At 52.0% G+C, this 26,765-nt stretch overlaps 1 protein-coding gene across 2 annotated transcripts in view; it reads right to left on the bottom strand.

The window, feature by feature from the left end:
* The window catches only part of Arhgef17 (Rho guanine nucleotide exchange factor 17), a 60,311-nt gene that overhangs the window by 15,919 nt on the left and 17,627 nt on the right, over nt 1–26,765 (bottom strand). For both annotated transcript variants that reach the window (XM_040757888.1, XM_005074009.4), the window contains exons 2-3: nt 6,676–6,753; nt 1,392–1,574 (exon numbers count right to left, since the gene is read on the bottom strand). In XM_040757888.1, the coding sequence (XP_040613822.1) occupies nt 1,392–1,574; nt 6,676–6,753 (261 nt within the window). The remainder of the gene's footprint in view (nt 1–1,391; nt 1,575–6,675; nt 6,754–26,765) is intronic.

Raw genomic sequence — 26,765 nt, 5'->3', positions numbered from 1 at the left:
GGGCACTGAGCCACAGCCTGCTCTTATGAGATGCACTTGCTGCCTGACTTAGGGATTCTCTCCTGGCAAGGTAAAGCCTGGCTCTGGGCAAAGAACACGCTAATGGCTAATCCTGCTGTTTGGCTGACGGTAGGTGCTAGGTCAGGGGACTTGCCTGCAGGTGAGGACACCTGGGTTCCTGTCTCAGCTGCACATAGGACAGATAAGTTACAGATCTTAATGGCCCTGATTCTCTACGATGCCAACTGTCCCTGTTTCTGGACTGAGCCTCCTGTCAGCCCACAGTCAGCATCCAGGTCCAGACAGGAGGTTGAACTTAATGACACTGAGGGTGGAGACAACAGCACTTAATCCCATCTGGTGGCATCGGTTTCTAAGCAACAAAAACAAACTAAGACCTGTTCAAGGTCACACTCCACTTCATAATGAGCTCATTCTTTTCTTTCTTTCTTTCTTTTTTGGGGGGGTTTCGAGACAGGGTTTCTCTGTATTGTTTTGGAGGTTGTCTTGGAACTCTCTCTATAGACCAGGCTGTCCTGGAACTCACAGAGATCTGCCTGCCTCTGCCTCCCGAGTGCTGGGATTAAAGGTGTGTGCCACCAACACCCGGCTATAATGAGCACATTTAAACATGCTCACATCCCATTATTTATTTGGTTTTTAGAGACAGGGTTTCTCTGTAGCTTTAGAGTCTGTCCTGGAACTCACTCTGTAGACTAGGTTGGTCTCAAACTCACAGAGATCCACCTGTCTCTGCCTCTCAAGTGCTGGGACTAAAGGTGTGTGCCACCACCACCTGGCAGGATTTTTAAAAAAGATTTATTTATTTATTATGCATACAGTGTTCTGTCTGCATGTATCTGGCAGGATTTTGTAAAGAAAAAATTTATTTATTTATTGTGTACATAGTGTCCTGCCTGCAGGTATGCCTGTAGGCCAGAAGAGGGCACCAGATCTCACTCTAGATGGCTGTGAGCCACCACGTGGTACTGGGACTTGAACTCAGGACCTCTGGAAAAGCAGCCAGTGCTCTTAACCTCTGAGCCATCTCTCCAGCTCCTAAAGTGTCATTTTAAGAAGTGCCAATTTTAAGAAGAAACATCATGTTACATTTACACGAGTTTGGGAGTTTAATGAAACCTTTTAAGCTTTGCTTTTGTGGTTCTTTTGAAATTGCTCCTGGGGCAAGGAGTATGACAGGCGAGGGCCTCTGGTATATATACTGTGTAGAATAATGCCCTGCACTTAAAAAGTGCCAGAGGGAATAAACTATGATTATTAAACAGAGCCAGTCAGAATGTCAAGGCCTAGGAACGTGAGGTCCGGGTCAGCACAGAGCCAGCTACCCAGTCAAGGTGTCCCGGCTGGAGTCCACGCAGCAAGCCACTCACCGATTGGACGAGCAGGGCCCCCACCTTCTGCTGGGCGTGCCACGTCTGCACGCAGTGCCGCACCTGCTCCAGGAACTGCTCGTGGTGTTCCAGAAGCTCTGGGATCTGGTCGAAGATCTCGTCCACCAGAGACGGGTCGCACAGCAAGGAGTTCTCTGGCTGCTTCAGTGGCTGCATGTAACCCTGGAGGACCCTCGGGGTCAGTGTGCCTTCCCACGGAGGTGGCACCCCACCTCGCCCGCACTGTCTTTCCACGGGAATTCCCCCCCGCCTACAGCTCAGCAGTGGCAGGAAGATTCCCATGCTCCTGCCTAGCTCAGGGCTCAGTCAGAGGAGAGGGGGGCGCGGGGAAGGAAAGCTGGATGCTTGAGAAGGGCTTGGGGGAGGGGACACAGAGGACTGGGGGGGTGCTTTACTGGAGACCTCCCCCCGTAATTCAGTAACTGTTTATTGAGTAATTAACTCATGCCAGGAGGGCAGCAGGGAACAAGACCCCAAGGAAGAGCATGGTGGTTTACCCTGCCATCTCCGTCCTCAGGAGGCTAACACAGAGGTGCACCACAAGTTCACAGCCAGCCTGGGCTGCAGAGTCAGATCTTATCTCAAAAAATAGCCAATAGCTGGGAGGTGGTGGCACTCGCTTTAATCCCCACACTCGGGAGGCAGAGGCAGGCGGATCTCTGTGAGTTCGAGGCCAGCCTGGTCTACAGAGCGAGTTCCAGGACAATCTCCAAAACAATACAGAGAAACCCTGTCTCAAAAAAAAAAAAAAAAAAAAAACCAGAAAGAAAGAAAAAAGAAAAAGCCAATAAAAAGACCTGACAGAGCTTACGTCTAGTCAGATGAGGCACACAAATGAAAGGAATATGGTTTAACCAACCCTAAGATACACTGTGGTGTCTTTAAGTTACCTTTCGGAGGAAAAACCCCTGGTGCCAATTAAACTACGATATGCTGGCAACTATGTGGGGAACTCTGGGTTCACGGAAACGCGAAGGCCTTCCATCTCAGGATGGATTGCATGTGTAACTCGGGTGTTAAAGTGACACAGGCAGGGCGCTGAAGTTGATGCTGACACTACGGGAGTCCTGTACTGAAAACTACTTTACATGTTTTGAATCTCTGGGGAAGTCTGTGACTAAAATTCCCGTTTTTCAACACAAATCTGCATTCAGTGGTGTTTCCCAAGCATGAACAGCCAGTTCCTCCGCTGGCCTGCCTATGGAGAGATCGCCCTCTACTGGCCCAGGCCGTAACTGCAAGCCAAAAAAAGATGAGGGCGGTTCTTGAAAAGGCATATGTGATGTTACATTTATATTAAACATTTTAAAAATCTGGCTTGTTTTGTAAAACAAACTTGAAACGTCAGGCTGAATAGAATTCTCTTGGCTGGCTGAAGAGTCTGAAAAGGTTCAGGGTGACTGAGTAGCAGCTGTCTTCCCTATCAGGGCTCCCTGGCCAATGCCAGCCAGCACCTTGACTGGGCCAGGATCAGAAGGGACACCATTCACCTCTGGGTCACCCTTCAGAGGAGCAGGCACATTTTGGGAACAAAGAATAGCAGATGAAATGTCTGAAAATTGATACAACCCCTGCTAACACCCACATTCCCTCAAAATGTATCAGCCCAAAGTCTGGGAGCCACAAAGTCCCCACACCTGAGCTGTAAGAAATAAACGAGCTATTGTGTATTTATCACCAGAAGGGAGTGAGGACTCTGGAGACAGGAGAGTAGGGGGCCCAGGGGGCCAAGGGGAGGAAAATTGCTCAGGAAAGGGCTATTTCTTAGCTGAAAATATTGGGGCTCAAGACAGGACTGAAGGATGGAGTGACTTAGGGCCCGGGTTCAGATCCCACCTCCCTGCTGCTGACTTTGGTTTGTGGTTCTTTTCTGCTATTTTGTTTGTTTCTATCTGAACTGGCTAAGTAGTCCAGCCTGGCCCTGAACTCCTGATCCTCCTGTCTCCCATTCAGGATCTGAGGGCGCAGGCACACACAACCACACCTGGCTCGTTTAGTTTCTGTTTTGGAGACAGGGTCTTGCTTTGCAGCCCAGCCTAGTCCTAAACTCCCCAATATGCCTCTGCCTCCAAAATACCAAGACTACAGACAGGTGCCACTCATGCGGCCTTAGCGCTTTTATCTAAATCCTCGTCTTGCAGGCATCCTACCGACCCACGTTGGGTGGCGGTGGTCCCTGAGCCAGCGCCCATCTCTGTTTCAGAGTCTTCATTTTCTTGTTCAGAGAGTCTCCTAATTTCTACCTCACAAGGGTTACAGAGGCTGAAGGTATTGTGCACATGCGCACCACAACACACGTGCGGTATGTGAGGTGCCACTCGCATCTCTCCTGAGATGTGCATTGGGGACACATATTATTATGATCTCGACTCTACGGTCAGGGCAAGTGAGACACAGCTGTGTGCATGATTTGTTACAGCTTACACAGCTGACCAAGAAGTGCAGCAAAGTCACACTCCGGAACTCTGGCGCGACCCATCTTCCATCTGCCCATACTCCCAGGCCGTGGTACCCACAGGCCTTGGGGTCAGGTGATGACCTCTTGCTCACCTCTACCTTTCCCCTCCCACCCAGAAATCTCAGTTTGGGGTCTTCACCTCCAGCCCTGCTTGCCTCATTGGGCCCAGCAGACTCAGATGCTGGACCTGCCTGCTCGGTGTCCCACTGGAGGCTCTGCCTCTCTGCCAACAGGCAGGAGAGGCAACGCCATCTTTTCATCTTCACCCCGAGAGAATACACGAGCAGCTTTGTTTTACAGGCGAAACCAAGGCCTAGGAAAGTGAAGTGACTTAAACTCCTGTCGCCCAGGAGGCAAGTGATCCCAAGCCAGGGCTGTCTGACCATACACTGCTGCCAACTCTTACTATGGGGCGGCAGTGGGTCCTTGCCACGGCCACTCTTCCTGTCCGACATCTTGGGAATCCCTGCTCAGGTTTTCCTGTGCCCACAGGAGACCCCAGCCCTTGCCTGGCTTCCTTCCAGGCAGCCACATGGGGCACTTTGGTCTCCTAACGGTTCCAGGTTCCTCCACTGCCCTGGTCTTTGTCTGAGTTGTGCCCTCTGCCTGCTCCCTTCAATGGGCTCTCTGCTGAAATGCTACGCACCTCCAGGTTGCTGCTGACATTCCGAACCCAGAGTCACCTTCCCTGAGCCCATACAAGAAAGTATTCACTCTATGCTCTTACATCTATGGACATTTTTATAAAACCAGAGGCAATGTATTTCTTTGTGGTGAGATAGACAACAGATAAAATTTGTCGCTGTAACTAGCTTCTTTCATTTGTTTTTTGTAAATAGTTTCTCATGAATTCCAGTTATCTTTGACTATCTATTAGTCAAAGATGACTTTGTACTTTCGGTTTTCTTGACTCTGCCTCCTGAGTGCTGGGATCACAGGTGAGCCGCTACACCTGGTTTATGCAGCGCTGGGGAATCAAACCCAGGGCTTCTTGCATGCTAGATATGCACTACTTTGAGCTAGTTCCCTGGCCCCACTTTAATCCATTTTAAGTGCACAGATTAGCACACACATATTCATACTGTTGAGTAAACACCAACTTCATCTCCCAGCTGGAAGCTCTGGACCACTGAACACTAACTCCCCATAGCCTCCACACCCAGCCCCAGCCTCCCCTGGACCCTGTTACCACCATTCCACTCCCTACCTCTGAAAGCCTGACTACTCCAAGCACCTTGGAATGCACACCATCCATGATTGGTTGTTAGGTGAGTGGCTTGTTTCACTTAGCACAGTGTCCTCGAGGTTCATCACTGTGGCAGCACGGATCGGAATCACCCTCCGTTTCAAGCAGAGTACTACCCATATATGTATACACACCCTTAAATTCTGTATCACTATCTGTCATCAGGTGTGACTTGTCTGGCTGGTGACTGCTACTCTCCTGAACGGCCCATGAGCTCCAGGGAACAGATTCGTGTCCCTCGGGCTCATGATCAATGGCGCTCCCTGCCCTGACAAGAAAATAGTGTTTGCTCTATAGACTGGCTCTGTACAGCTCTGTGGAAGTGGGAGAGGGAGAGAAGAAGGAAGGGCTGGTTGGTTCTAGATATTTCCTGGGTTCTACTTGACTCTGAGCTGTGGTGGCTTGAGTAAGCTCATCTGTAACCGTGCCTGTGAGCTCCATTTCAACACACACATATCGGGCCTCTGCAGTACACACGCAGCTGAGCCTTGGTTTACCATCCTGCCATAGATGTGCCCAACCCTCCTCTCCCAGGCCAGGGGTCCAGGCACAGATCTGACTTCCCACCTCATGCCCAACCCCTAATCCCTGGAGCCCATCTGACCTGAGCGGCTCACCTCCTAGGCATCTGCCTCGCTCTGCCTCCTATGACTGCTGCCCTTACTGGAACTCTGTGGCCCTGGCCTGGTCCCCTCTTGCCACTCATCTCTCTAGCAGTCACACCCAAAGCACCAGTCCAACCACACGCCTACCTGGCTCAAAACCCTCTGATGAATCTCCAGGAACCCCACTGTGGCCTAAGTCCTCCTAGGGGCCAAGGACCCCATGCCATGACGCCTGCTGGTTCCTGCAACATCACCCAAGACCCAGATCCCCATACCCTGTACCACGAGGCTCTCCAAATGTCACACCCTCTGCAGACGCCATCCCACTGCCCCTTCGCTAGGGACTACACACTGGTCCAGTGTCTTCCATGCCTCAAGAGCAGTGGTTCTCAACCTTCCTAATGCTGCAACCCTTTAATCCATGCTCTGGTGACCCCAACTGTAAAATTATCTCGTTGCTACTTCATAACTATAATTTTGCCAATGTTATGAATCTTAATGAAAATATCTGATATTTAGGATATCAGATATGTGACCCCAAAGGGGTCGACACCACAGGTTGAGAACTACTGCTCTAGAGCGTCCCAAATATTCAGCAGGGTTCTTCTTTCCCTGGTCCTTGGGCTTCCTGTATCTGGATCAGGGCCTGCCCACAGCAGATACTCAGTATTTAATTCCGGCCGCAGAAAAGGCATGGTCAAGGAGGTGCACAGCTCAAAACTGGGCTGCTGAGGGGACATGGGGACAATGGGGTAGAGACCTCTGCTCTGCCTGGGACCTTCTATTCTCACCTACCCTGCAGGCGGTGACCTCTTCCTTCGGGGTGGCCACACGTTGGTGGTACATGCCAGGGACACAGCTCTCTGGTCTCAGCCCCTGTCCATATGGGTGACCCCCACACGTCTGCTGCTCACACTTGGAAGGCTGTTCTCAGGCCTAGGTCATGGGTCTCACCTGCATTAGGGTGCGCAGTGATTCCACATATGACTGCTCTGTGTCCAGCAGGGTCATGGTCACGTGCTTCCGCATATCCTGTGGGGACAGGAGTAGAAGGTGAGTGGTCCTTTGTTCCCCTTAGCCTCTGTCACCTGCAGCTACATGCAGGCTCATCTGCACACACAAAGAGTCCACCTGGTCCTTTCCCTGCCTGCTTCTTGCCTCCAGAGATAGTTTCCCAAAGCATCCTGCACCTCCATCCTGCCAGGCCTCGGCTCAGGCATTTTCTGCTGGGAACAATTCCCTGAGTCGATCCCTGTCCTCCCACACCAACAGGTTCTGGACAAAGACAAAAAAACCACCGACAATAAACCCTCATATTTATAAAGGAAGACGCCTCTGGCTACACCCACTCTAGGGATTGACTCTGAAAATGCCAAGTTTCAGCTTGCTGCTGTGAGGACATGTTTGACCTGGCTGTGTGTCACAGCATCCTCAGAGTAGATGCTGTCACTTCCTGCTGGATGAGGACACTAGTCCAGAGACGTAAAGTTGGTGCTAGAAACTGCAGAGCTGGAAGTGTCAGGGTTCTGACAGGACTGGATCCTGAGTCTCAACTGGAAGGTTACAGAGCCTTCCCCTGCTCCAGACCTAGTTCTGGGCACTTGGATTTCCCAGTCCTTTAGGCCACATGTGTGGCACACCATTTCTTCTCTGTTTCCTGTCTGTGTGTGTGTGTGTGTGTGTGTGTGTGTGTGTGTGTGTGTGTGTGTGGCGGGGGATCTGTGTGCACACCTGTAGGTTCCATCACCCATGCATACATGTGTGAACACAAGAAGCCAATGTCAGATGTCTTCCTCTACTGCTCCCCACTGAACCTGGAGCTTACTGTTTCAGCCATCCTGGCTGGCCAGGGAGCTCAGAGCCCTGCCCACCTCTGCTCTCCAGCACTGGGGTTGCAGATGCACCTTGCTGGGGTTACAGACGCACAATGCTGTGCCCAGCTTTTACAATTTTGGGAATGGAAACATAGGTACTCATGCTTACCCTTCGAGCCATCTCACCAACCCTCCTTCTCTTTTAGACAGGATAACCTTGAATTCCTGATCCTCCTGCCTCCACTTCCCTAGTCTAAGGGTTACAGGTATGGGCTACCACATCTGGCTCATGGCACTGCTGGAGAGCAACCCAGGACTTTGTGTGTGTCTAGGCAAACATTGTGCCAGCTGAGCTACAAGTCCAGTCTAGTCTCCTCACTTTCAGAACGGGGCGGGGAAAGGGGGACCCAGTCACTGATGCTTACAGAGGACCCAGGGGACCTCCAGGGCTTGCTCAGCATCTGCACCCACATCCCAAGGAACTGGAATCCTGCATCTGTCAAGGTAAGCTCTATCCTACGGGAAGGCCTTGTTAGAAGCAAGCTTGGGAATGTGTCTGTGCTTGGTCCCTCGAGGCAGAGCTCACCTGCTGCCAACCTCAATATCCCTTATCTTATCCAGGAAACCTTCCCACAGAGTATCGTCCCACAGCAGCCTCTCTGCCCTGGCAGGGACTCCACTCCAGAACTCCATATAACACTCAAGCCTCTAGACTGGCCCTAGGCAAGGGGTGGGGCTCACACATCTGGCTGGGTCATGCCTAGGGTTCCAGCCATCAAGGTCTGCAGGGTCTTTTTTTTGTATGAAAATCCCAGAATGAGTGCTTATGCCTGGGCATCCTTCCAGCCCTCACTCCAAGAGCCCCTTAATGCAGAGACTCAGTGACTGGGACTGACATTTGTCCTGGCTCTGCCCATCTGTCCCTGGTCTGCTTAGGGACCCAAGTTCTGGGCCTACCTGGCTTCACCACTACCTACTTTTTGAATAGTATTAGTATTTGTTTTTTTTTTGTTGTTGTTGTTGAGATGCGGTCTTGCTCTGTAGTTTAGTATATAGCCTAGGATGCCTCGGTCTCCCTCCTGCTAGAAGCACAGCCCACCACGTTAGCTGACTGTTTGCTTCATGGTAAGCTTACCTCAGGTGCTATTCCCTCTGACCTTGGAATTGAGGAATCGGTCTTGTTCCTTAATGAGTGACAAGGAGGCACACTCAGAAGGGGACTCCCATGGGTGACATCTCCTTGGGACACAGAGACTGGGTTGCTCCATCTTTGCAAGTCCTGGGCTGTGATTTGTTCCTCAGGCCATACCTCAGAGATCCCAACTACGAGCAGGCCACTTACACTGGGTGCTTCTGGGGCCTTTAAAAACTTAGAGCAGCTTTGGGTCTCCTGCGCCCTCCTGTTCTGGCAGCTCCTGGAACACCTCAGTACCTTGCAAGTATGTGCAATCTCATTTTAGCCTTACACAGCTCCAGGACACAAGTGTTGTCATCCACTGCACAGATGAGTCAAGTCAGAGAAGTGACAAGACTCGCCTAGGACAATATGGCCAGTGACAGGCAAAGCAAGGCCCAGAGCCTCTTTACCCACCTCATGCGGAGTCTTGGGGCCCTGGTACCCTACGTTCCCATTTACAATGACCGGCAACCTCAGGCCACAGAGTTCTCCAGTTCTACTCGTCCTGTCTGTGACTCTGGTGGCCTTGTTTCCATACTCCTTTTTGAAATGGAATAATAACCCTTTGCTCGTGGTACCATACAAGCTAGGTGAACAAGGAGGTATTCACACACACACACACTCACACACACTCACACACCACTCTCTCTCTCTCTCTCTCTCTCTCTCTCTCTCTCTCTCTCTCTCTCTCTCTCTCTCTCTCTCTCTCTCCCTCCCTCCCTCTCTCACAGTGGTCCTCACTGTCCCTTCTCATTTCACTTCACTAAGACTTCATGGGACGTGTATTGACTACTAAGATACCTAGACCAGCCTCTGGGCCTCACTGTTACTGTCCCCTACCCACATTCACTGGCCTGCCAGCCCCAACCTGGGTCATGGTCACAGAAGTTTCCCGAGAGGCAGGGCTGGCACTGGGCCTGCTGGCCGGGAGGTCGGGGTGGAAGAGGGAGCTGACGCTGCAACGCCGTCTCTCCCAGCCTCCTCCCTGCCGCAGAGCACAGTGGGCTGTCATTCAGCTGTCAGGTAAAGCACAGAAAACAAGGCCAGCTCCTTGTCACTGCATGGAGCACCCCCTGCACGTGTCCAGACACGGGAGCAGTGTGTGTGTGTGGGGGGGAGAGATGGAGGGACGATGCAGCTGTCAAGCAGATCGGCAGGCCCACCTGTTCCAGGCCAGTCCTTCAGCCCTGCTTCCCTCCCGATCCCCTCACCACAGGCAGGGCCCTGCCATGGGGACCAGGGAGGTGTGGGAAGGTGGAAGAGGGTGAGGGGAACGAACTCTGTCATCAGACCCAAATACCGAGACCTGATGTACCAGGTGTGAAGAAAGACACACACAGAGAATCATGAAGACAAGATACCCTGCGTCAAGACAAAAATGCAGCCTAGTTATCCAGCTGCAAGCTAGGCTCTCCTGTCCAGAGACCTGGAACAACGGACACACACACACACACACACACACACACACACACACACACACACACACACACACACCACGGTACAGCACCAGGTGCAGGGTAGAGCCCTACTACCCATTGTGCCCAGAGCATGGAACAGTCTCGGCCCAGACAAACATGCAAAAACAAGGCAGCATCCCTGGAGCTCTCCCCTCCCCCTCCAGGAGGCAGGAATGGGGTCACCACCTTTTCCACAGCACCATAGTATGACATCCCCGGGCCGTAGTTCCAGTGGGGGAGATGGCAAAGGGGAAGCAATGCTGGCTAGCCCCCGGTACATACAAACAGCTGCGGCCCCTCAAACCTGGGGGAGGCTGGCAGCCTGGCTTTCCTGGGGACCCAGGGTACCCCAGCAACAGTCTGATCCAGTTTACAAAAGAGTGCTGTCCTGGGCCTTGACCTTTAGTGCCAGTCGACCCCACCATCAACCTCTCTGCCTTCATCTGATGTCAGCCCTCCCCAAGCCCAGGGTTGGCAGGCAGGCTCCTGGCGCCTGATCCAAGTTCCAGGCCCTGCTCTTCAGCATCTGCCCACGCTTCCCCCTTGTCCTGAGTCTGCGGCATCCTAGGCCAAGACCCCGGTTCCCGGCTGCCCATCCCCCTCCCGGTACCTGGGCCTCCCCAGGCTCCTCAGTGGTGTCAGAGCCCCCGCCCCCGGCGGACTCCCCGGAGGCGGCGGCCGGGCCCAGATCGCGCATTTCTTCCAGCGCGATGGTGAACTGGGCCAGGGTCTTCACCATCTGCAGCATGCGGCCGGGCCGCCGCCGGGGCGGGCACTGCGCAGAGTCGGAGGGTCCCCTCCCACCCGCGCTCCTCCGGGGCCTTAGCCCCGCCGCGGTGGCGGTGTTAGGATCAGTGTCGGCGGCGTGAGCGCAGCCGGCGGTGGCGCTGCGGCCTCCTCCGCGCCGGGAGTGCGCGCAGCGTCGCAGGGGGAAGAGTCCCGCCCTCTGCGCCCCCCCTCTCAACAAGCCCAGTGTCCAGTGCTGCCGGGCCCTGCGCCCCTGCCCCAGGACACAAGTCACACACACCCGCGGACAAAGACCCATCCACTGCTGTATCTAGCGCACACGCACACAGATTTATACCCAGGAGCCATTGATGAACAGAGTTGGTATAGAACAGGCCCGGGTGCAGGGTAGATCAGAGTGGGTCAGGGTCAAGTGCATTCGCATTAACAGACAGTGTTTCCATACAGATCCCAGATCCTGACACCCACGAACCTGACCCAACACTGCTCACAATCATATGGACTTCCTTGTTCAACAACTTCAGCATAGCAGAAGCAGGAAACCATTTAGTAATCAAGTCCGGACCTCTGGAACCTCACTGGCTCCAGCTCTGGGAGGGAGACTCGGATGTGGTCACCCAAAGAACCCCACACTGAGTCAACCCTAATCCTACCACCATCTCCCCCAGTTCCAGACCTTCCAGCACCTCTCCCCACGACCTCCACCAGGGAGGGGCTCTGACCATCGCCCCACCTGCCCGCTGCTCAACTCCCTAGTGTTGGTTTAAATGTGACCCCCAGGCTCTAGCCTCAAATTCCAGGAAAAGGCCAGGATCTACCCCAGACCAACTTAACCACGACTAGAATGTGGTGATGAACAACTTTGACACCAGGACGCACGAGGCACTAGGAAGGGGGTCCATACACCCTGCAGCTGGGTCTTAACCCTGGCTAGCTCCATCTCCTTTAACACTGGGGGCTCCCAGACTCACCAGGCTCCCCCTCTCCAACCTGTTCTCTCTGGATTCCCTGAGCAATGGGATACTGGAGCTCCACCACCCAAGCCAGGCTAACCCTCCCTCAATCTAAGCTGTTTCTCTTCTCTACAATCAATGCCTTTTCTTTTCCTTTAAGACCAGTTTCTACACAAATGTCACCTCCTCTAGGAAGCCTTCCTAGGTGCTCAGGTTAGGTCTTGTGTGTCTGTTCTGTCCTCCAAGATTTTCGGTTTTCCTTATCCTAACCCCAGGCAGTCTGTAATAATACATTTGAGCAATGGCTACCCTGATAGCCTCCTTCTCCCAGGAGACTGCTGGTTCCCTGAGGTACGGGCCCATGTCTTTCCTAAGCCAAAACACTGAACACATATGACAGATGGTTGTTGGCAGACCAGTCTTCAGCCAGCCTGGGCATTCATTTGGCATGGAGATCCCTGCTCCCCTGTATCCACTCTGTTTCCTTAGGCCCACTCCCTACCCACACAATTCAGCCCACCAGGTCCACGCTCCCCACCCCATGCTAAGAAATTTTTTTAAAAGATGTACTTTTTTTTTTTTCAGAGACAAGTTTTCTCTATATAATAGTCCTAGCTGTCCCGGAACTCACTCTGTAGACCAGGCTGGCCTCGAACTCTCAGAGATCCACCTGCCTCTGCCTCCTGAGTGCTGGGATTAAAAATGTGCACCACCAGCCGGGCAGTGGTGGCGCACACCTTTAATCCCAGCACTTGGGAGGCAGAGGCAGGCGGATCTCTGTGAGATTGAGGCCAGGCTGGACCGACAGCCTCCAAAACAATACAGAGAAACCCTGTCTCGTAAAAACCAAAAAAAAAAAAAAAAAAAAAAAAAGTGCACCACCACCTAGCAGATTTACTTTATTTTTAATTTATGCCTATGAGTGTTTTGCCTGCAATGTGTGCCTTCCTGGTGCCCACAGAGACCAGATCCTGATGTTGGATCCTGGCACCCAAACCAGGGACCTCTGTAAAAGCAAGTACTCTTAACTGCTGAGCCATCTCTGCAACCCAGCAGTTGTTTTGAACACCCTCCCCCAAGGTCTCATGTAGTCCAGGGTGGCATTAAGCTGGCTACGCAGTGGAGGGTGACCGAACTTCTGAATCTTCTGTGAGCACCTACCTAGTTCTGGGGTTACAGGCAAGCACTACCATGCCCGGTGTGTATCACACCCAGGGTCGAAACCAGGCTCTTGTGCATGCCATGCAAGTACTTTACCAGCTTAATTCCTCCTTAGCACCTCTAACTTTTGCTATCTGTACTGAAGATTGAAGTCGAAACCTCCCGAATGCCAAGCAAGGGGCAGGCTGGCATTCTTCCTTTCTTCCTGTGGATGTTGTTTGTTTGAGACTGGGTCTTCCTATGTCTAACTCATGATCCTGCTGGGGATGTAGCTTAGTAGTAGAGGGCTTGTCTAGCCTGTGTAAGGTCATGGATCCAATCCCCCAAACTTTTTTTTTTAAGTGCTGGACTGGAGAGATGACAGAGGTCCTGAGTTCAATTCCCAGAAACCACACGGTGGCTCACAACCACCTGTAATGAGAACTGATGCCCTCTTCTGGTGTGCAGGCATACATGCAGGCAGAACATTATATATATGATAGACAAATAAGTAAATCTTTTTAAAAAGTGTCTATAACTTTGGCCTGTACAAGATGGCATTCACTTACTATCTCAATACTTGAGAGGTAGAGACAGGAGGCTCGGCAGTTCAAGACCATCCTCAGCTATATAGTAAGGTCAAGCCAGCCTGAGCCACAAGAAGCCCTATCTCAGAAAAATAAAAACAAACAACAGGTCTGAGAATACAGCTCTTTGGTAGAGCTCTTTACTGGGTATGAGGCCCTAGGTTCAGTTTCCAGCACTGCAAACCAGCACGCAAGAAGCCCCACGATTCTCCTTCCTCCTTTAAGTACTTGCATGCCTGTGCCTGGCACAAATGAATTATACTCAGCTACTCCTGAAAGGGCAGCAGGCACAGCATAGCCGGATCAGAGCCAACACGGGTGGGGGGATGTGTGCTTAGTAAATTTGTGATGCATCAGTGAATGGACAATCTGTGGAGTGGGCTATGTCCCCAGGGCCCCCTGGATCAAAATAACCATTCATTTAGCCTGTTGAACGAAAGAACGAATGCAGGACGGAGTGTGGCAGGCTCTTTTCTGGCCCCTGGACTGAGAGCCAGGACCTCCTAGGAATGTGCTGAAAAGCATATCCACCCCTCCCCCAAGGGATCTCAAACTCTACACTAGGCTGGAGCCAGGAACCAGCTGCACGCATCTGCCTTTTCCCTTCCCAAGGGACTGCCTTGCCCACACGTGCCCCTCCTCTTCCTCATCAGGGTGGGCAGCCAGGTCTCACAGATGCCCTGAGAGCTGGCTGCCTGGTCACTGGAAACCCTTAAGCCACCTTTGGCTGTCAGAGTACCTCCTCGCATTTGGCCCTCTCTCAAACTACCTGTTCTTGGCCTCATTTCTTCATAGTGGCTGGGAGGTGGTGCATAGTGTGAGGGTCTTAGCAGGTGCAGCTCAACCATCCATCCATCCATCCATCCATCCATCCATCCATCCATCCCTCACTCGTGCCAGCAGGACAGAATTCAGAAGAATGGATCCGCCCTTGCTGGCTTCTGGGCATAGCAGAGGTAATAACCTCTGCACGGGAGAAAGCTCTCACAGGAAGCCTCAACACAGCACAGAGGTCAAGGGACACAGGTGACACAGGTGCAGGAAGACAGAGACTCTGGAGCCTTCTCCCCCATCACAGGTGGGACTCAGCACCAAAGGCAGAGAGTGCTGTGTTGCTTCATTAAGGGTGGCTAACTGGATCCAAGCCTGTTGCCATGGCACTGGGGGTACCGATGGGGTAGATAACTGAGAACGCTGAATGGAAGCCGAGGAAGGGGACAGTAGCTCAGTGGCTGCATCATTAGAGCCCTTTCAGGATGGGTTCTACTACAGTGAGGCAGAGGGCATCATGTGCCCAGCACCTGACGCAGGTATGGTTCTGTGGCTCCTGAATGCCAATCTGGGGTGCTGATCTTTTTTCAAGATTTATTTACTATATATACAGTGTTTAGCCTGCATGTATGCCTGCTGGCAGAAGAGGGCACCGCATCTCATTATAGATGACTGTGAGCCATCATGTGGTTGCTGGGAATTGAACTCAGGACCTCTAGAAGAAGAGCCAGTGCTCTTCTGAGCCATCTCTCCAGCTCCTGGGGTGCTGATTTAATCCCACCGCTCCCTACCCCACAACCCCCAGATTATCTGACTATTTTGGAACTCTCAGAGATCTGCCTGTCTCTGCTTCTAATATGTGCTGGGACTAAAGGTGTGTGCTACCACTAGCTGGCTTAATCCCCCTCTTAGAGCTATGTAGATGTTTGGAGCAGGTCACAGAACAGTTTTGTTCTTTAATATACATTGTCTGTTTATTATGTGTGGGGGTGGGTGGACACATGTCCATGTGTGGAGGTCAGAGGACAACTTTCGGGAGTCTATCCTCTTTCTTACGCCTGGGAATTGAACTCAAGTCTTCAGGCTTGGCATCAAGAGACTTGCCTTCTGAGCCATTCTGCCAGCCCTGAGATGAGTTTTGTAAGCATGAAGGCCTGTCCTGTTTCATACTGCACCCATACCCCACCCCAGACATCTCCCCACCACCACCACCAAAGCTGCCCACATCCTCTTTGGTCAGGGGAAGGCAAAAGACAGGAGGCAGCAGAGGGGTCAGCCCCCACTAGACCAATACTCATTCCAGACCAGACCACTGGGCACCCTGGCTCTGAGAACACCTTTCTGTCAGTCCCAGGGAATCCCCGGTCCTCCAACCTCCACCAGGTCTGTTGATGACGTCCCCATCTCTGAGGGAATCCTGGCATCCTGCTCACCTGTCTCCAGACACCATCCACTCCACTCAGCTCCTGAGTCCTATCAAGACTCTATTTGTGGCCGGGTGTCAGGGACCCACGCCTTTAATCCCAGCACCGGGGAGGCAGGGGCAGGCGGATCTCTGTGAGTTCAAGGCCAGCCTGGTCTACAGAGCGAGTTCCAGGACAGTCTCCAAAACAATACAGAGAAACCCTGTCTTGAAAAAAAAACCCAAACAAAAAAACCCAAACAAACAAACAAAGACTATTTATGGTCCTGCAGCTGCTGTTGGACCAATTATGATAAAGGTGTGGGATGGACTAATGAAAGCGTGAGGGGCTCATTAGCTGCAATGACGAAAGATGAATACATACGTGGGCGGATAACAGGCCACGGCTCAGTGAACACATGACTGGCTGCACTCAACGGATGAGCAGCTGATCTGTTCAATGAACACTTACTGAGAACCTGCCAGATGCCAAGCATCATGCTGGGAATTTAAAGATAAGGTCTTGGGCTGGGGAGAAGGCTAGGGATATGGCTGGGCAGGTAAAAGTACTTGTCGCTCAAGCCGGATGACTTAAGTCCCATCACTAGAACACACACACACACACACACACACACACACACACACACACACACAAACCAGATGGGGTCACATGCGCCTGTAACCCCGACATTCCTACGATGAGACAGGAGGCATTGGGGCAGCATGAGGCTGTAACCCCCGCATTCCTGTGCTGAGGAAACAGGAGGCAGAAATGGAGAAATCACCCAAAGCTAGGAAGTCCGGAGTTTGCAGTGCAGTATAAAAGAACAAGAGAGAGTCTGCCTCAAAAAAGTGGGAGGAGAGCGCTAACTCCAAAAAAGCTTGTCCACCAACCTCCACATGCATGGTGTGTCATGTGCACGCACACACACTCATACACACACACACACACACACACACACACACACTAAGAAAGAAAAGAAGGAAGGAAAACAAAAAACCAAAGGCAGCTGGGTATGCAGCCTCCTCTCCACATGCATGAAGCTCAGGGTTGGTCCCCAGCATCACATACATTTACCTGGCAGGGCGGCACAGCCCTGCGGAAGCAGGAGACCAGCTAGAGACACACGAGACCCTGTCTCAGAAAGAGTAAAGGCAGTTCCCAAGAGAGACACAGTTCTGGAAAGGTATCATCAGACTGTACGGGGAGGGTCTTCAGCCTCTCCTGCCTGCCCAACTGTCTTTGTCAAGAGATCTCTGGACCCCAGAGCTGCCCACAGTGTACATGGGGAGCCTGATGAGGACCCCTCACCGTCACAAATGCTGTGTGCACAACTCTCAGGGCCAAGACTCCTCACTGCTGGACAAGCGCTGATTCCTCAATCCCCAACCTACATCAGGCTCACTTTCTTGTAATTCTCCCATTTTATACACCAGGAAAACAACACTTAGAGACACATCTTGCTGGTCAGGGCTGGGGTCCCCATGACTGCCTTAAGGTCCCTTTCCTGTCGGGTTGAGCCAACCTCTACTTCCCAGGCCCATTGGCTACCCAAGTCACCTTTCCCTGGTCTCTTCTATTCCAAGTCAATGATATAAACAGGTTCTCCTGAGTCAGGAACATTTTGGAGGTGGCAATGCTGTCCACAGGCCGATAGTCCCTGGGAACTCAGCCCTGGCTCCTAGCCCAGACTGACTGTCTGGTGCTCCTGGCCCTACCCATATCCACAAGAATAGAGTTGGTACTACTACATGTTCCAACCTAATAGGCCATCCAGTTCCCCAATGGCTGCTGCTTCCTCTGACCCTCAAAGTCACCAAGGAGACAAAAGTTCCCAAAGGATTTATTGGCACGGAGACCAAGATGGCTGGCTCTGGAGTCATATATTTCAGGTTCAAATTCTCACTTATGGAGGGTGTGGATTGGATATGACACTTCATTTCCTGGGGCCTCTGTCCCCCACTTCCCATCACCCCTCCATTCTCCTTGGTTTCCTAGGTCACTTCCTGATCTCGGTAGGCTCTCCCTTCTGGAAGGAGAGGCCTCTCAAGGTTTCCCAGTTCCCAGGCCTCATAGGCAGCTGGAAGGGAAGTGTCCAAGCCACAAAGCTCTCTGGGGACCAGCTGCTCTGGGTGGGGCTGTGAATGGAAATGTGCTCTGGGGATGGAAGGGAGAGCTCCAGGGCCTAGGGAGCGTTCAAGACAGAGTCCTGCAGAGTCTGTGTGCAGCTACAGACAGGACTGTGAGTGACATGAAGCATGTCCCATCTGTGTGGCTTCAGTCAGTGTCCCTCTATAGACATGACTGCACAACCGCCTGGGGTAACCGACCATGTGGTTCTATGGCAGAGGTTAAAAACTGCAAGGTCTTTCAATAATGACCAAAACCAGCCACATTCAAAATAATCACAAACAGAAAATAACAACAGCAGTTAAAAGCGTTTACTTAAATGACAGGGACTGAGTCATTTTCTTCTCACAGTCACCCCAGGTTGATGTGTCAGGTGATATTTGTCAAAGCTAGTGTCCACAAAATTGTCCGTCTGATAGGATTGTCTTCCAACATGATGCTGACACTCTTCCCACATGGGGATGGGGCCCAGGGCCCTTCAGACTAGGTGGACCTTTGTCATTCCCTTGAACACAGGCAGAAGGGAGGCCACATGACACCGTTGTGGCAGAAGGGATTCAACCCAGGGCCTCTCATGTGCTAAGCAAGCACCCCACCACCGAACTGTACCTCTGCTCTTCTATTTATTTATTTTAAAAGTTTTACGTTTGTTTAATGCACATACACAAATGTTTTGCCTGCATGTATGTGTGCACACCACACACATGCCTGGTACTCTCGGGAGGCCAGAAGAGGGTGTTGGATGCCCTGGAACTAGAGTTATGGATGGTTGTGAGCTATCATGTAGGTGCTGGGACCTAACCAAATCCTTTGCAGTAGCACCTAGTGCTCTAACCTGCTGAACCATGTCTCCAGCTCCTATATTTATTTATTTATTTATTTTAGAGGATCTCACTATGTAATCCAGGCTGACCTGGAACTCACAAAGATCCTCCTTCCTCTGCCTACCAAGTGCTGGGATTAAAAGTGTACGTTACCATACCTGGCTTCCTCTAGACTTTAAAAACAGTATTGTTTTTTATTTTGACACAGGGTCTCACTAAGTTGTCCAAGTTAGCCCTGAACTCATCTTTTAGCTGTGGTGGGCCTTGAATTACAAGCTTGTGCAATGAGGCCTGGCAGCCTGCATATTCCTGAAGCCCAGCCACCACCTTGGGAGGGAGCCCAGGCCACATGCCCTGTATAGGTAGGTATTCCAAATGACAACTCTGACGAGGCCCCAACCAAACATCAATGTGACGCGACCCTCCATGGGAACTCCAGCCCAGGCACTGCCTGACCATCAGTGCATGAGACTCACAATGAGACAGACAAGGAAGCCAGGGCCGCACAGACTGGAAGGGGCAGAGCTCGAACCCAGAGCTCTCGATGTACTGACTGAGAAATGAAGCCACAATGATTTCTTCCTGAACCCACATTTCAATCTTTAGCCCAGAGGAGTCCTGCATGGGCAATAGTAGAAAACCAGAGATCCATTGGCTGCAAGGAGTAAGATAAGAGGCAGCCCTCCCTCCCCAGACTGGGGCTCAAGCTTGCCTTCTGCTGGCCAAACCTGGCTGGCCCATCTCTCAGCCCAGAAGAAAACCCCTGAGCACCACACTCCTGGCCCATTCCAGACCCCAGGGTAAGGAAGACACCACCATGTCCTCGGGGGGACTTGTACAGCTAGCTGGTGTTTAATGAGTGGTTTTCTGCATTGCCTTATGTATGCCTCAAGCTATTCCCGGGTACCCTGTGACAGCTCCCCTGCCCATTCTTCAACATGTTACAGATCTACACTGTACCTGTCTTGCCCTAGGGGGCTACCCAGGACCCCAGAAGACAATAACAAGATCTCGGAGCAGCTCTCTGCCCTGTCCCAGAAGCACCAAGGTCCAGAAAAGAGCCCAGTCCCCACAGGTGTGCCCTGACATCATGTTACAGAGGAGCAAAGAGAACTCCAATGACTGACCTAAGCTGGGAATTATCCCCAAGCAAATGGTCTATCAGAGCAGTTGAGTGACTTCACCAAGCCTAGGCACCCTGAATTAGGAAGTGGGGGTGGGGGATGCATCCTCTTTTCTGGATGGCTAAGAAATAGATGGAGACAGGAGGAAGGTCTCAATGTCTGCCTGCCCCCAGGGCTACAATAATAATAAAAACAGAGACTAGTATATAATAGACATACAGTAGGAACAGAACATGTACCTATTGGCTGGCCTGCTTGCTCTGTGACTCAGGCTCCCTTTCTGTAAACAGACGAAGGAGGCAGGAAGGTTCAAGTGGGCTCTAAATTCCTCCACAAGGTTCCCTAGAGGGCAATGCAGTCATTCATATGGGGAGAAAGGCACAGCCTAGGAACCCAAGCCAGGAAGCTGGGACTCCAGGACTGCACTTCCGTCAAATGCTCATAGGTGGCAGCAGAGGCCCTCGGGACTAGGACTGTAGGGCATGTGGTTTGAATTTAACTGCTGTGATTTTTTTAATGTGTTTTTTTTCCCCCTTTTTGTTTTTTTCTGCCACCCGCCCCCTTCGGTTTCAAGAAGATACAGCTGAACCTTCTAGGCAGAGAACGAAAAGTTTCTTATCCCAGATAATAGAAGCTGGAGATGGGGGCTGGAGGGTTATGTCAGACCTCAACAGATGTGAAAAACATCTGAAAAGCTGGTCCACTCTGAACTCAGACTTCTCTGCCTGTTTCTGTCTCCCCCTCCCACCATTTTACAAGTAATGAGACGAAGTCACACCTGAGTGTGAGGCTACCCTACACCTCGGTGGTGGGAGTAGGACTTGCTAACTCTGGCAAGTTTCTATTTTAGGGCCCCTACGATATACTTGCCAGCCCTGCACAAGCATGCATGCCCTGCCTTGGCTTAGAACCCCAGGATGTGATGACCTTCTTTAACAGTTCTAAAAATTCATTCAAATACCCAAAGCTTGTTCAGAACACTACCCAGGCCATCAGGGCCCATGTGGTCTAAACCTCAACCATCACCTCCTGGCTGCAGATACCTTTCCCTCAGCCTCAGTTTCCCTGCCTGGAATATGCCAGAACACTACAGCTCAGTGGCCATCCTAGAAAGGAGGGATCGCTCTCTCTCTCTCTCTCTCTCTCTCTCTCTCTCCCCCAATCTCTCCACCCAATCTGGTAGCATAGGGAGGCTGGGGTGAGGGGTCGTGGGAACGGAAGTTCCTAGGGTCTGATTCCAGCCTCTCCAATTCCCTCCTTCCTTCAGACCCAGGCACAAATGTGGGCGCTCCATCTGTACACTGGTGATAGAGATGGGGTGTCTTGCCCGTAGGGCGGAAGATGATTCACTGGGCCATGAGCCAGGTACCCTGGGAAAGGCCAAGCCGGCCTCAGGCCAGAGCCCCAGAGAGCAGAGGACAGGGCCTGACTGAGCTGTGTATAAAGCTCAGGGACTCTCAAAGCCCCACAACCAAAGGAAGCCATCTTCCCTACTTACACCATGCTAGAAATCCTTCTGCTCAGGCCACCGGAGGCCCAGGGAAATGAGGTGGATGAACTCCACCAGCTCTATGTGCCCTCCAGCCCAGCGTGCCAGCCTATCCTGGCTACCAGCATAAGTTTCTTCCCCGCCTCAGCACCAGGGCCCCTCCTGGGCTGGCTCCTTGTTCTTGTCTGGACCAAGTCCCATCTAATCTATGCTCTGCTTCTTCTAGAGAGCCTTAAGTCTTCCCCTCACCAACCTCTTGCTCCTCAGTAACCATCCTCACCTCAGACCACTGCGGGAGCCAGCTGGCCTGCGATGACTCCCCCATCAGTCCATTCTTTTTACTGTGATACAAACCTATGAGGTGCCAGTCTTGCACTAGGAAGCTACGGAGGGCACCAGAGGATAGTAACAAAATCTGGGAGCTCCGTAAAGGTAGAGGAAGCACCTCCTCTACCCCGACTGTAGTCCTAAAAAAGAGTCCAGTTCCTGCAGGGTGAACACTCAGCACACAGGTGTCAATGAGCACAGTGAGGTCATGATGTCCATGATGGACCCTCCTGAAATGAAGGGTCAGAGGGACCATTCCTTCCTCCTGGACAAACAGGCACCGAGTCCCAACACACAGTGTTTCAGGACCGCAGGGTTTTGGGGATTCTTCTCTTGGCCAGACGAACCCAAGCAGCCAGGATGCACTACGGTCTCATTTTCCTCAACTCAAGCCTGTATTCCAGGGGACATTGTTATCTACTGCTTACATCAACCCTGGTGTGTCTGGCTCAACCAGAGCCCACAGAAGTTCCTGTCACCACACCACACCAGTTTTCACAGCTTCCTACCCGGGGGTGCTCAAAGATCCCTGCAGGCCAAGGGCTGTGACTGGGCCTGGGCCACACTGGCAGGAGTGACCTCTGCCTGACCACCAGAAACTGGTGATTCTAGGTCTTTCTGTGCTTTGCCACTAACTAGTGACCAGCCCTCAGGCTGGACAGAGAGTCACTTACAGGAGACTCATCTGAAGGTCAGCTGGAGTATGCAGAGTATGCTGGGATGCTCCTCACATCCCAGGACCAAAAGTCTCCACCTCTAGGAAGCCATCGTGACAGCACAGACGACCACTTCCTGACCCTGAGCTCCTTAGCCTTGAGCTCTCAGAGGCTCTCTGGGTCTTGTCGGTAAGTGGCACTGCTTAGTACCAGAGAGCACCAAATCTCCTAAGATTTCACACGGACTCAGTGTTGCGGAGAGACTCAGCGGCAAGTCAGAACCTGCTGTGTTCTCAAGACTAGGCAGTGGGCTGGGACTCGACTCTTCCCTCTGCCACTGACCACTAAGTGGCTGGGACTTTGGGTAAATCACTTAACTTCACAGAGTCTGAGGACAGGAAGACAGCAAAGACCTAAAAATAGCAGTGCTATCTATGGAGGGAGTCCTTGCTCTGCTTACTAAGTGCTTCGCAGGTGTTTGTTTTAACCTCAAAATAGGCTCCTGGGTGGGCCTGTTATTAAAGGCAGGACTTGAGATCTCCCAGGCAGACAGGTCTCCAGCCCCAGGGGACCATGGGTAGAAGAGGGGCTGGGACAGCTGGATCTGTCCAGAGTCCAGGGCTCCTTCCAGCCAGGGGCAAGCCTGAGAGTGCCAGCCTGGGCTCCCGGCACAGCGACTCCACCCACACAGCCTGCTTCAGTTCCAGCCACGGGGAGGGCTCCTGAGTCATGGCACTTACAGTGATCTCTGAAATGCTAGAGGGGTCTGCTGTGTGATCAAATGAAAGCATCCACACCTGCACACTGGACCTGGCACACCTGGAGGAAGACGCCAGAATGTCAGCAGTGGGCAGGGCCCAGGGGATGGGGACAGGGGAAAGGAAGGCACAGCCAGGGACACTCTCTTGATGGCTAATTGACCCCAGGCGGGGAAGTTCGATCTGTGCCTATTTTCTCATCTATAATGTATAGAATGTAAAGTGCTTGTTTAGCACAGGAACCAAGAGGGCATGCGACAAAGGCTGGTTGTTCTGAGTAAGACTGCACTGTCACATTAAGGAGAAGACTCAGACTCTAGGACGGCGGGTGTCTAAGAACGACCAGCTCAGCCTACTTCAGGATAGTCCCTGGCAGTCCTTGCTTACGTACTCCTAGAACCGACGCTCACCCCTCCAGTGGAACGACAGGGACGTCTTACCCTGTAGAGAGGTCTGCCTAGAAGAGAGGCCAGGTGTGCTGGGTCCTCCAGTCTCTGGGTACGAGCTTAGACTGCTCAGGCCAATGGGAAGGATGGCTGTGACCTCAGGCCGTGACCTCAGGAGGAGCTTCCTCCATCGGCCATTCTAAATGTTTTGGTCTATGTTTTTCTATGGAGTGATTCTCCAAGTAAGGTTGGAAGAGGCGTTCTGGGTGGATCCTGTGTCCCCTGCCTAGATGACCACCTCTGTCTATCCCATTCCGTGCCACAAGAGTAGCATTTACTGGCAGTACTGCCTTTTCCATTTTCTTGTTTGGAAAACAAATGAGAAACCAGCTGGGTCTGACCTCCTCCCTACCCCTCTCCCAACTCCCTGGTCTCTAAGGGCAGGAGGCCCTTCTGCCTCCTCCCAGGACAAGGGACTTGTGGAAAACCCCAGAGGAAAGGCCTTGTGAACTGGTTGTTGCCATAGCAATGGCAGCCCTGGAATTTGACCACTGGGGCCCTGGAGTGGGGGTGGGGAGTTGATATAGGCCATGCTGGGGGCAGGGAGGAGGGTCCAGAAGCCCAAAAAGCCAAGAAGTAGGAGATAGGAATCCAAAGCCTCTCCCACGGCCTCAGTCTCCCCATCTTTAAAGGGAGTGAATGGCTCTCAGGATCTCCCGTCTCCAGTCTAACTGATGGATGGAGGAGACAGCCAGGGCAAGGCCAGTTGTCCCCTTTGATAGATAGTTAGGGATTCCAAGGGACAAGGACACACTAGAAAATCAAACGCCAAGTCCAGAGCAGTGGCAAGGCTAGCTTCTGAGAAGGGACCTGTCCACTCTCTGGCATCCCTGTATCTCCAGAGAGGATGAGGGTGCCTGCTCAGGGTGGGGCAAAAGTCACCCCAAGAATGGCTATGGTTAGACTGGGATAGCTCTCCAGAGACCGAGTATAATGTGTCTGCTCCTGGTAACCCTTGCCATTCCTGGATCTTGAGGGCGGGCCGAGGGCCTGCCCTTCCCAGCCTGCTGTGCCAGACTGCAGTAGGTATTTTTAAACAGGCACCCGCCCCTTGGCCTTCCCACCTGCCCACTCCAGGAACACAATGCGTTCTGCTGCCAACCTTCTATGACTTCCGCCAAGTCCCAGCAAGTGCTAGCTCCATCTTCTGTCCCCTCCTCCTCTGTCACAGTCAGCCCAGCGGTGGGGAGATACTCAGGGACCCTTCCAGCTACAGTGCTGGAGAGTTAGAGAGGGGATCGGGCTTGTCCAAAGCCATGCAGCACACAGAACTTGGGAATGCTGTGTCTCCAAAGTGTGCCCTCACCTCCAAAGCCACTGAATTATTTCAGTGCCTCCCCAACTTCTTGGTCATCCCTTTTGTCCCCTACCCTCAGCAGTCACAGCCTCACTCCCCCACTGACCTTCACACCCACTCCAGAAAGACAGCACAACTGTGACTCCTCAGTTAAAACGCCAGCCACACGGGGAAAGCAAAACTGAGAGTCAGTGCAGTAATTCACACTGCGCAATGGACTAGAGTCCATGTAGATCAAAGCCTGGGATGCAAAAGAAAACAGAAAAGCATAAAACATCAGAGGGAAACACGTGAGAACTCTTTTACAGCTTTGGAATGGGAGACTTTCTAACCAAGGCTCCAAATCGAGCAGCTGGAAAATAGTGGCTTGATAAATTGGACCAATTTATCAACAACAAAACCCTTTCTGGGCCAGCAAGATGGTCCCGTGGGTAATGGCAAAAGCCTGCTGATCCCCAGGACCCCCTCAAAGGAGAGAGAGGAGAACTGAAGCTGCAAGGTTGTCCCTCTGACCCCCACACATACACTCTGGCATGTGTTCACAGACACTAATAAAAACTTTGTAAAATTTACAAGAACTAAAAGCAAGGCGTTCTGAAGAACAAAAATATACTCTACACAAAGTCAAAAGTCAAGTGAGAAATCCTGCTCCCCAGTGTTTAAAGGGGGTCCTAGAAATGGCTAAGCCAGACACCAGCAAAGGGGGGGGGCTCAATTCTGCTCGATATGAGAAAAATGTGGATTAGCAAAGTGTGATGTCATGTGTACCTATCATGTGTACCTATCGAACCGGCAACTGTCCAAAAGCATACCTTGGTAAGGAAGGCCATAAGGAAATGCCTCTCCCACACTGTGAGGGCACGAGACTGAAGACAGTGTCAAAATGTAAATCCCGTATACATAATGTCTTAGCAATTCCATGCCTCAAGGGACTCTACTCCCCCCAAACAAACTGTTTATAGCAGCAGACCTAAAAATAGCCTGCATTTTAACATTATTATTATTATTATTATTATTATTGTGGGGTTTTGTGTACACACTTGGTCAGAGGACAACTTTGCAGGACATGTCTCTCCTTCTACCATGTAAGTCCTGGGGACTGAACTTAGGTCATCAGACTTGGCAGCAAGTGCCTTTATCCACAGAGGCCAGCCTTATTCAGGTTTTGTTTTTGAGGTGATCTTTTGTTACATAGCCCAGGCTGGCCTCAAATTTAAGACTATCCTCGTGCCTCAGCCTCCGGAGTGCTGGAATTACAGGTGGGAGGCACCACACCCAGCTACACACCCTTTAATCTGTGGCACCGTACAGTTGGGTAATCACACAGTAAAAATACTATGTAGTACAAAGACTATGGAAGGCTGCTCAAGTCCTGTCTCGGCTGTGAGCAGCCTCTTGTTGCTTACTCTCCTTCTTCCCCTGTGGCAGGGACTGCTAGGATCCCCAGACAAAGGGATCTCTGTCCCCGCTCAGACCACCTCCTGGAATCCCCGGCACTGAGCTGTGTCTCTAGATTATACACAGAACCAGGTCCTGGTGCGGCTGCCACCGAGCACCTGAGGGCCCAGCCTCTGTCCCTGGTGTCTCTAGTCCTCTCTCTGACAGATTCCAGACTCTCAGGTGACATTTCTCCAGGTGGCATGCAGACCAAGGCAGAAGCACCATCCCCACTTACTTTAGGACTGTGCTTCTGCAGGCTAGTGCTTTGAAATGAGTCCCCAGGTAGGAGGAAGGCCTTGGAGTCAGAATTTACGAGGTGACACTGGCCATTGTGCCCCTCTCTGGGCCCCAGTCTGCAGAGCCAGGAGTGGGGGCCAGCCATCCAGTGAGGAATAGGGAACTACACAGCAGGGGGAGAGTGTCACCAGTGAGAAGCAGGCAGGGCACCGAGCCCACAGGCTCCCATCCCCGCTCTGTACCCAGCCTGAGCCCCTTTCCTAGAAA

The sequence above is a fragment of the Mesocricetus auratus genome, unplaced genomic scaffold (assembly GCF_017639785.1).
Source record: "Mesocricetus auratus isolate SY011 unplaced genomic scaffold, BCM_Maur_2.0 Super-Scaffold_4256, whole genome shotgun sequence".
Classification (NCBI taxonomy): domain Eukaryota; kingdom Metazoa; phylum Chordata; class Mammalia; order Rodentia; family Cricetidae; genus Mesocricetus; species Mesocricetus auratus.
The sequence above is the reverse complement of the archived record's forward strand: the minus strand, read 5'-3'. Positions and strand labels throughout refer to the sequence as shown.